Source organism: Phlebotomus papatasi, chromosome 1 (genome assembly GCF_024763615.1).
Source record: "Phlebotomus papatasi isolate M1 chromosome 1, Ppap_2.1, whole genome shotgun sequence".
In the NCBI taxonomy this organism is placed as follows: Eukaryota; Metazoa; Arthropoda; class Insecta; order Diptera; family Psychodidae; genus Phlebotomus; species Phlebotomus papatasi.
The window spans coordinates 101276948-101288178 of NC_077222.1; the positions used below are offsets into that span (position 1 = coordinate 101276948).

Sequence of the window (11231 nt, forward strand, 5' to 3'; positions counted from 1 at the left end):
ACATGGTAACAGAAAAAAAGCTCAATGCTCCCCACATCTCCCGAAAATCCCCGCAAGTAACAAGAATCCGGGATATGCTGCAAAAATTTGCATGAAAAATTCAGAATTCTCCAAGATATAAACCTGGATATTGCCCAAAAACTCCAACTACAGACGCATCTTTTATCGCAGTCACAAAAAATACTTCTCAAAATCAAATTGCAAAGTCACTTTTTTTGTGGAAATGCTAGGAATAGATTGGCCTTCAATTTCTGCGAATAAATTTCATACATATCTACAGCACATTAAATCATAATGCCATCCAGAGCAAATCGCTTGAATTTATCTGACTTTATACATAAGCACCATTCCGATGGATAAGCACTGCCGCTGCCTACGAAATCCTATAAGTCATCAATAATTGACTTTCTATTATATTTACAAAAATTAAAATAATATCCACCAGATAAAGAGAACGAGAAAAATTGCCATTTTCTTGAGAACGACAAGAAAATCTCTGATTTAAATTTTCAATCATCAAATCTTATCGTTTATTATGAAAATTGTAATATTGTTGAAGTTTAATTTAAAGAATTGAAAAAGACTAGTTCAGTTTTTTAACTAGTTTGAATTGGAACGGGTGAAATTACGATTTAAACCAATTGGAAGTCCCTTCTAAGTAATTTGTTTGGAACATTTTTATGGTCCTTCGAGCCGGATAGTCTTTCAATAATACATCTACTAGGTCCTTAACTAATTTGTGAGTTTTTACAAAAATATGGCAGTTACGGCATAGGGTAAATGTCCTAATGCAAAACCATTTCCAGATGCTTTAACTTTTCAGAAAATTCAACACATTAAGTTCAAATTTTTTCTGAAGAGAATTACATAAATTTGCTCCTTGACTCTTCTAGAATGTTACTGTTTAGTGAAAATTCTTCAGATATAATTTGAAAACTTCTTAAATACAAGAAAAATACGCGAGCGTAAAATACTTCTATTGGAAACATATTAATCCAAATGGAGACAAGGGAAAGTTTCTAATTGGAGACAAACAGTGTAAGTGAAACCGCGACAAAAGGCTTCCAAAACCGTGTTGAGTTTCTCCTGAGTGCAGGATTTGTTCTTATTCCTAGTCTTTCCTCCGTTCCCATCTAAAACAATAAGAAAATCTCTCCAAAAAAAAATCATATTTCCAGGGTTTCCTATTGAAGCATTTGCAGACACTTCCGAAAACCCCTTATTGTTCACGAAATAAGTAATTACTTCATTTGAAAACTTCATGTACCGTTAACAATAAAGATTAGCACTTAATTTAACTAAAATTAGCCAGAAATGTGACATAAATGTTAAACAAAACGAATAAACAAAAGTTACCTCATTGTGTTTTTCATTGGAAAACATGGTCGATGGATGAAAAATTCCATGGTGAAAAGGTACACTTTTAATTTTTCTAAGAAATTAGCAAAATAAAATTTGTGAATATGAATGAATTTTTGCTTTATTTGGAGCAAAATTAACTAAATAATGAAACTGTGGTATAGAAAATATATAAATATAATAATTTAGTACTGTATTTATCGTGAAAACAATGATGTTTCCATTTGGAGTAGAGAAAAATTTCCATTTAGAGCAGGTTTTGAATTAGCTCAATTTACCCTACGTAGTCTACACACACGAGTGAAGTAGGGAAAACCGGTGTAGATTTAGGCACCAAATAGATTTTTTCATTGCGTATAATTTGCACAAGAAATGTTTGTATGAGGCTAATAAATAATTCAATGAATAGGAAGGGGGGTATATATTTAGAATAATAAGTGGTTTCCTCAATATTGCTTCGAAGGCAAACTATAAGATACCACTATCTAATACTGCCCCGGTCTCCCCTAATGTTTTTTTTTAGAGAATAGTGATCTGTCAACAATATCCAGTCACAGTACCGACAGATGACGCAACTCAAAAAAATGTTTTAATATCAACAAAGGTGTTAAGTTTTGTGTTAAAAAAGCAGCATTAGCGGGAAGTGCTACTTCAGAACTTTAACATGAAGCTAAAATCAAGTAAAGCACGTAATTTAGCTAAATAGACATACAGAAAATATGTATCATCGAAAACCACCTATGAAATTCGGTTATAATATTTCAGAAATAGCTATTTCGAAGAAGAGGGCAAGAGGACCAAAAACAATTGATAGAGCCGATCTGCAAGCATTACTGGATGAAGATGATTAGATTGGTTTTCGAGGGCGTTAAACATCCTTCGAAAAGGTATTTTCAAGCATTTATATGCATAAGAAAAATCAAAATATAGGAAAATCGGTGCTGCATAACTTGACTGAAAATCAAACAAAAATTCAAAAAACCACTTCTGAAATTTTGCTTATAATATAATAATATAATAATAAAGTACCGTAGCTTTTACCTGGCGAAACACCAAAATTGAAAAGACGGCCAAATTTTTTGGGAATGATGAAAATTCTCTGCGTTTGGTAGGACTAAAGGGGAATCTTACAATACATTAGACTCTCGCTCAATCGGCTCCCTTTTCATTCGGGCGAAAAATTTTGTTGGCAATTTTCACGTTTGATTTTGAAGCAAATTTGCTCAAATTCACCGTAGTTCCTCTTTACAATTACTTTGACGCCCGAATCTATCGATAATTTTGGATGACATTTTGCCCTATATGCCCGCTACTGTACAAGCTGCTGAATTTGGTCGGTGTATTTGGAGTTAAAGTTACCCTTTTTCGTGTTAATTTTACACTTAAAAAGGTGTAAAATTAACATTAAAAAATGTTGATATGTTTTTACACCTAAAAAGTGTTAAAATTTGAGGAAAAAAGTTAATCGCACCCCCGTTTTTTTTCTCAGTGAAGACACTTTGTCTTTTCGATATGATGTCCATGTATTCTCAGAGAAATAGCAAAAATGTGTGGCTATCGAGAGCTGGTAGTTTGAATAAACCATATTTTGTATTTCTCTTTTTTCGTCTTTTGCTGAACAAAAATAATTCATAAATTAGTTGAGGACTTAGTATTGTGACGAGTGCTTATAATTCGCGCTCCATGCACTGTTAGCTGTAAGTTTTTGTCGTAGTTTTTCCCGCCTCTTTTCTGTTGCCTATCTTTCGGCGTTAAAGTTCCTCGGGCGCCAAATTAAATTCGACAGTTGGTAGCAGTGGCCTGTCATCGTTGACACATCAAGGTGGCGGATTCACGTCAAAAATGGGCTTTATAAAGAGCTTAGGAATGGCCAGGGAGTGGAGTTTCCAGCGGGCCATCGAAGCAGCAAGAGTGGAAGACAGCCGCCAAAGATCCAGCAAGGTGGAACGTTCAAAGCGGAATCCAGGGCAGAAGGAGGGCGATACGTCCCGAAGACGCTCTCCTCATCGCCACCACCAGCACCGGAGGAGAAGAAGCAGAGAGAGGACCCCCAGCCGAGCAAGAACTCCACGTCTGGAGAGAAGCTCCCACCGGCGGACACGTGGGGAATCGTCTCCCAAACAAAGTATCCGATCCAGTGTGGTGGTACCCACGAAAGCTGGTAGCGAGAGGCCCGATTATCCCCGGGAGTTGTTTAAAACCCCAGTGGCGGTCCCGAAGAGAAGTAAACTGCCCGAGGAAGGAACGCCCAAAGAGTGGAAGCACTTTAAGGCCGAAAATTCCCTGCCGAAACTCGTCTCACCGTTACCTCCCACACCCGTGGTTGCCCAAGCAGAAGCTCCTCGGACTCCCGAGACGAAACCGCCGATTGTCGCTGCCCCACCACCACCGCCGGTGCTCTTCAGAAGGGAAGTGATTGGAAAGAGGGAGGGCACTCCGCCTCGCCACCGAATTCCAGTTCGTCAGGCCCCAGTCTCCCCTCCGCCGGCCAGAGCAGGTGAACACACTCCTCCCCGAATCTATCCGTCCCAAGGAATCGGAGGACAGAGCCAGCACGAGCAGGTTTATCCGCCAGCTCTGGAACGACGTTCCCCTTGGAGTAGGGCACTGTTCAGGGCGCACTACCTCGCCCTCAGATTGGCAATAGAGTGGGGATACCGACCAAGACCCCCTACGTGGCCCCGCTTCAGCGCAGCAGAGCTGGGACAGACTTCCCAGAGTTTCCGGGCTGTTCTAGAGGCCTTCCGGAACGTAACGTACCCCCCACAGGGGGAAGTGGATGCCTGGAGCCCTCCCTGGTCCCGGCAACCGAAACCTGATTCTTCGGGACAACGGCAGTAAGGGAAAGAGAAGCAGAGAGGAGATGCAGGAAGAGTAGGAGTAGAACAGAGAAGAAGTAGAGAAAAACTATCAGTAAAATAAAATCGTTAGTGAAATAAAAATTTATTGGTGAAGGGAAAGAGAGAATCTTTTACTGGGCCAGGGTGTTCTATTTTCAACGTCGGAGGATACGTCTTCTAGTGAGTCCATCTCCGGAACGTTACAGTGGTGTCAGAAGTGGGATACGGAGGATCTGGAACCACACAAAAGCATCCCGAGGATCCCCACAACACCCAATGATGGCCCATGACAAGATTTTGGACGACCTGAGGACCGCTCTTTTCCAGCGGATTGATGAGCTTCAGGTTTCTTTCCTGAGCGAGGTGCATGGAGAAATGCAGAGATTGAGAGATGAATCGTCGGGGCATAGTCGGCAGATTGAGGAGATCCTCCGCCGAATGAATTTGTCAGAAAATTCCGCCCATCTGCACGAAGGTGGACCCCCCACTACCCCGAGAAGAAATTTCCTCACTAATGAGTCGACTGTCGCCTATCCGGAAGGCACCGACGACAATTTACCCAGAGACTCACACTCGAATAGCACCGAATCGGTGGCCGGTGACGCTCCTATGGGCTTGGGAGTGCTTTTCGGGAGAGCAGTCCGCGGAGAACAACCCAGGGAATCCGGTAAGCAATTTCCATTAGCCGGACCTATACCTACCAAACCCCCATTTCAAGTACCACCCGTGTCGAATGCTTCGACGGAGCATGACTGGAGGGGAATCCCGAGGTTTCCCGAGACCAGAGCGGTGGGAACAAGTGCCCCAGATGCACTGCCTGGATCGTTTCCACAGCCAATCTCATGTGGAGGGGAGACCTGGTCTTTCCCCGCGGCTTCGGGCACATTCACAATGCTTGGGGACACATATGATGCTGCTACTGGTAGGCTCATAAGTCGATCTGGAAGGTTTCCACCGACCACAGAGGCCAGGAGCTCCGGCTGGATGCATCGGGAAGATTTGAGGACTATGCCTAGTGACTTCCCATTGTCCACCGCGACACGATTGCCTGCAAGAGAGGAACTTAACACAGTTCGCGAAAGGCAACGCTTCTGCCCTACCTCTGTCCTCAGCCCAATTGGGACAATCCCTGGAGCCTCAAATAATGCCACCAGAGATGTTTGGGTTCGTCCACCACTATTGACAGTGCCCAATAGTCGAGAAGCGGCGAATACGAACCACCATCGTGCAGCATTTTACAAACCCGAGATGCCCACAGCGATCAGTGGCGCCACATCACGTTCGGGAGAGACAGCGCGTTTTGAATCGGACAAAACCATATTTCGCCCGAAGATAGACAATTATAACGGCGAACAGCCGTTGGAGGAATATCTGGTTCAATTTGAAGTGATTGCCGCTGCATCACACTGGGACATGAGTCAACGGACTACCATGCTCGTGGCTGCCCTAAGAGGCCCAGCTCTTGGTGTTTTAAGCAGCCTAGAACCGGAGGATCGCTGTGTGTGGGAACGTGTAGTTTCCGCGCTTCAATTGCGCTTTGGACGAGAGCATCTACGGGAATTAGCGCATGTGGAGCTGAAGGCGCGACGCCAGCAACCGAAGGAGGGATTGGCTGCTTTCGCAGAAGCAGTGCGCAGACTGGTGCGTCGCGCGTTCCCAGAATGCCCCTCCACGACGCATGATCGTATTGCCGTCCAGCAATTTGTCGATGGAATCTCCGATCTGGATGTACAGGATCTGGTGCGGTATGGACGTGCGCGCACTTTAGAACAAGCCGTTATTATGGCCCTAGAATGTGAGGCAAGTAGAAAAGCTACAAGGTCATTGCGTGCGCATGTGCGTGCGGTGGATGTTGAGCAGCCTTCAGCAAGTCCTAGACCTCCTATCGATAATAACACCCGGGGTCCTAGAAATTCAAATGGGAGAAATGATCGAAATGGGAGATATCGTTTCTCAGGAAATCGATATCACAACTTTAATAGGAGGAATAACCGGCCTAGGTCACCTGGTCCTGCCTCCGAGAACCAGCCTTCACCGCCACAGGAAGAGGAAACTACCGTGCCTGCGAGAGTAGCAGGAGTTCAGTGCAATGAACGGGTTTCTTCTGAAAGGGTTCGTGGTACTGAGAGCCTAACTGTACCTGGAAGGGTCAATGGTGTGCGTTGCATGTGCACCATCGATACTGGCGCTAGTGCCACAATTATTAGCCGGAGTCTCAATGAAAAACTACCGAGCCCTGAGGAGTTACAATCTAGTTCCTTAACTTTGGCTCCAATAGGAGGTGCTCCACTACCAGTAATAGGTACCAGAGTAATTGGTCTCCAAATAGGAGAGAGGATTATTGAAATCCGAGTAATTGTGGCCGATATCACCTGCGAATGTCTCGTCGGGATGGACTTCTTGACCCATACTAGGGCAGTCATCGACTTCAGTAAGAAGTTGTTGACCCTTACACCACAGAACGAGATCGCTTCCGCCAGAAAAGTAGAAGTGCTGCGTCTTTTTGAAGACGTGGTGATTCCTCCACGAAGCGAAGCAATTATCCGCACAGGGGGAGTGGCCACAACATCTGATGGAGTTGTAGAGGAATTGGACTGGGATCTGGGAGTAGAGATCAAGGTTGCTCGAGCAGTCGTAACACCTAATGCAGATGAATTGCCGGTTCGGGTAGCAAATTTTACGGATCAACCAGTAACTCTTAAGGCTCGAACAGCTATAGCCCAGTGGCAGCCAATCGACGAGATAGTGAAGGATCCAGGTAAATCACCAGCTAAAACAGAAGGAGTGCCTGATCGAATCCCTGACTATCTGAAAAAATTAGTAGACGAGGCAACTGCGAGTATCCGAACGGAGACCGAGAAAGCGCAGGTTACAGCTCTATTGTGCGAGTACTCAGATGTGTTTGCAAGGAACTCTTCGGACTACGGTCGTACCACAATGGGACGACATGAAATAAATACTGGAGAGACGTCACCAATTAAGCAACCTGCGCGGAGAGTTCCACCTGCCCGAGCCGAAGAAATGAGCCGAATGGTGGATGAAATGCTGCAAGACGGTGTCATCGAATCATCTACAAGTCCCTGGTCATCTCCCGTGGTCCTTGTGAAAAAGAAGGACGGACAGTGGAGATTCTGCGTCGATTATAGAAAGCTAAACCAGGTGACGAAACGAGACAGCTTCCCACTTCCTCGCATCGACGATACTCTTGATGCGTTGCAAGGGGCGTCATGGTTTTCCACCATGGATCTCCAAAGTGGGTACTGGCAGATGGAGATGGACCCAAAAGACAAAGAAAAGACAGCATTCACCACAGGCCGTGGGCTCTATCATTTTAAGGTCATGCCTTTTGGTCTGACAAATGCCCCGGCCAGTTTTGAGAGGTTGATGACCGCCGTTTTTGGAGGACTTCCGTTTGATACATGCCTCGTATATTTGGACGATATCATCGTCAGCAGCAAAACCGTAAAAGAAGGAGTGGAGAAGTTGCGGATGGTGTTCGACAGATTAAGAGTGGCCAATTTGAAATTGTCGCCTAAGAAATGCTCGCTATTCAAAAAGGAAGTGGAGTTCTTAGGGCACGTGGTCAACCAGGAAGGAATCCGAGCATCTCCAGGAAAATTGACGGCATTGTCCACATGGCCGATCCCTTACAATAAAAGGCAGGTACGACAGTTCCTAGGCTTCTGTTCGTACTACAGGAAGTTCGTGCCTGGATTCGCAAATGTAGCTCGGCCCCTGCATGACCTAACTGAGCAAAATAGGACCTTCCGGTGGACTCAGGCATGTCAAGAGGCATTCGAGCATCTTAAGAAGGCGCTGCTGACGAGTCCAGTATTGGCTTACCCAAACATGGATGGACCATTCGTGTTGGACTGCGACGCGAGTGCGGTCGGAGTGGGCGCCGTACTTCACCAATACCAAGATGGAGAGGAAAAGGTGGTGGCTTATTACAGCCAAGCTCTCTCTAGGCCTGAAAGAAATTACTGCACCACCAGACGGGAATTGTTGGCAGTCGTAAAGGCGGTGGCTCATTTCCATCACTGGCTATATGGACGTCGCTTTACTATACGCACCGACCACGCCAGCTTACAGTGGATAATGGGCATTAAAAACCCTGAAGGCCAGGTAGCTAGATGGCTCGAACGACTAGGCCAATATGACTTTCAGATCCAACATAGACCCGGAAAACTGCACGCTAACGCGGATATGCTCTCTCGTCGTCCATGCTATGAGGAAGACTGCAGTCATTGCGACAGAGTAGAAGCGAAAAACGAGGTACGTGAACAGGTGGCCGCTGTGCGAGTGGTATCGGATGACCGAGAGAACCTAGTCAAGGAGCAGAAAGAAGATTCAATCTTGAAGGAGGTTCGGGCATGGGTTGAAGCTGGTGAAAAACCCCCATGGGAACAAGTGGCGGCATCACCTGATCAATGCAGAGCATATTGGGGCATATTTTCATCCTTGGCATTGGATAACGATGTCCTCGTTTATTGCTGGGAAAAGAATTTGCCGGGACAAGCTGAAAAGCGGCCAGTACTCCCAGAGGCAATGGTGCCTATCATTTTGAAGGAGTTGCACGGAGGATCTACTGGCGGTCATTTTGGCATTACGAAAACTCTGAGGAAATTCAGGGAGAGATTTTACTTTCCAACCAGCCGAAAAGCTGTGACCTCGTATTGCCATACATGTGACATCTGCGCTGCGAAGATGGGACCTCCAAGGACTACCAGAGGACGCCTTCATCCGATGCCGTCCGGGAGCCCTGGCGATCGTTGGGCAATGGATATCCTAGGACCATTGCCCCGAACTCCTAGAGGTAACAAGTATGTGCTAGTAGTCATGGACTACTTCACGAAGTGGCCCGAGCTCCTGGCAATTCCAGATCAGTCGACCGTGACGGTAGCAGATGCCTTGGTGGACCAGGTCGTCACAAGATTTGGAGTCCCGTGCGAAATTCACTCCGATCAGGGGCGTAATTTTGAATCGGAAGTGATGGCGGAAGTGTTCAAAATCTTAGGAACCGCGCACACGCGCACCACCCCTCTTCGACCCCAGTCCGATGGAATGGTGGAGAGGGCGAATCGCACCATACTCCAATTCTTATCGAAATTTGTAGACGATAATCAAGATGACTGGGATCGCATGTTGCCGATGTTTGGCATGGCCTATAGAAGTGCGGTGCATGAGGCTTCTGGATTCACACCCGCCATGATGACTTTAGGACACGAGATTAGATTGCCAGTGGATCTCAAATTTGGTAGACCCATGGAGCAGGAAGAGCCCCACGAATACGTTGAAAATTTAAGAAGAAGAATGGACTTAGTTCACCAAGAGGCCCGAGGGAAACTTTGCTTAGCTGCTGAGACTATGAAGACTCGCTACGATCGCAACGCGAGACCCCGAGAATTCCGCGGACACGACAGAGTCTGGCTCTACAATCCTCGCAGGAGAAAAGGGCGTTCTCCAAAATTGCAAAGTAATTGGGAAGGCCCATACAGGGTAGTGGAGCGCATCAACGATGTCGTGTACAGGATTCAGTTGGGAAGAAAACGCCCTAAAATCGTGCATGTCGATCGCTTGGCCCCTTATAGGGGAGAAGTTGTTGATCGGGGCGATCAACAATAGGTGGGGGAAAGTGTGACGAGTGCTTATAATTCGCGCTCCATGCACTGTTAGCTGTAAGTTTTTGTCGTAGTTTTTCCCGCCTCTTTTCTGTTGCCTATCTTTCGGCGTTAAAGTTCCTCGGGCGCCAAATTAAATTCGACAGTTGGTAGCAGTGGCCTGTCATCGTTGACACATCAAGGTGGCGGATTCACGTCAAAAATGGGCTTTATAAAGAGCTTAGGAATGGCCAGGGAGTGGAGTTTCCAGCGGGCCATCGAAGCAGCAAGAGTGGAAGACAGCCGCCAAAGATCCAGCAAGGTGGAACGTTCAAAGCGGAATCCAGGGCAGAAGGAGGGCGATACGTCCCGAAGACGCTCTCCTCATCGCCACCACCAGCACCGGAGGAGAAGAAGCAGAGAGAGGACCCCCAGCCGAGCAAGAACTCCACGTCTGGAGAGAAGCTCCCACCGGCGGACACGTGGGGAATCGTCTCCCAAACAAAGTATCCGATCCAGTGTGGTGGTACCCACGAAAGCTGGTAGCGAGAGGCCCGATTATCCCCGGGAGTTGTTTAAAACCCCAGTGGCGGTCCCGAAGAGAAGTAAACTGCCCGAGGAAGGAACGCCCAAAGAGTGGAAGCACTTTAAGGCCGAAAATTCCCTGCCGAAACTCGTCTCACCGTTACCTCCCACACCCGTGGTTGCCCAAGCAGAAGCTCCTCGGACTCCCGAGACGAAACCGCCGATTGTCGCTGCCCCACCACCACCGCCGGTGCTCTTCAGAAGGGAAGTGATTGGAAAGAGGGAGGGCACTCCGCCTCGCCACCGAATTCCAGTTCGTCAGGCCCCAGTCTCCCCTCCGCCGGCCAGAGCAGGTGAACACACTCCTCCCCGAATCTATCCGTCCCAAGGAATCGGAGGACAGAGCCAGCACGAGCAGGTTTATCCGCCAGCTCTGGAACGACGTTCCCCTTGGAGTAGGGCACTGTTCAGGGCGCACTACCTCGCCCTCAGATTGGCAATAGAGTGGGGATACCGACCAAGACCCCCTACGTGGCCCCGCTTCAGCGCAGCAGAGCTGGGACAGACTTCCCAGAGTTTCCGGGCTGTTCTAGAGGCCTTCCGGAACGTAACGTACCCCCCACAGGGGGAAGTGGATGCCTGGAGCCCTCCCTGGTCCCGGCAACCGAAACCTGATTCTTCGGGACAACGGCAGTAAGGGAAAGAGAAGCAGAGAGGAGATGCAGGAAGAGTAGGAGTAGAACAGAGAAGAAGTAGAGAAAAACTATCAGTAAAATAAAATCGTTAGTGAAATAAAAATTTATTGGTGAAGGGAAAGAGAGAATCTTTTACTGGGCCAGGGTGTTCTATTTTCAACGTCGGAGGATACGTCTTCTAGTGAGTCCATCTCCGGAACGTTACAGTATTT

General features: G+C 47.0%; 1 protein-coding gene across 1 annotated transcript; it reads left to right on the forward strand.

Moving 5' to 3' along the window:
• The first annotated feature begins 10022 nt into the window (after window positions 1-10022).
• LOC129809687 (serine/arginine repetitive matrix protein 1-like) lies at window positions 10023-11021 on the forward strand. The gene has a single exon (XM_055859716.1). It carries the CDS (start codon window positions 10023-10025, stop codon window positions 11019-11021), a length of 999 nt encoding a protein of 332 aa, XP_055715691.1.
• Window positions 11022-11231: the final 210 nt, after the last annotated feature.

Coding starts and splice junctions, on each gene's coding strand:
- LOC129809687 (XM_055859716.1), top strand. CDS start 10,023: ATGGGCTTTATAAAGAGCTTAGGAATGGCCAGGGAGTGGAGTTTCCAG.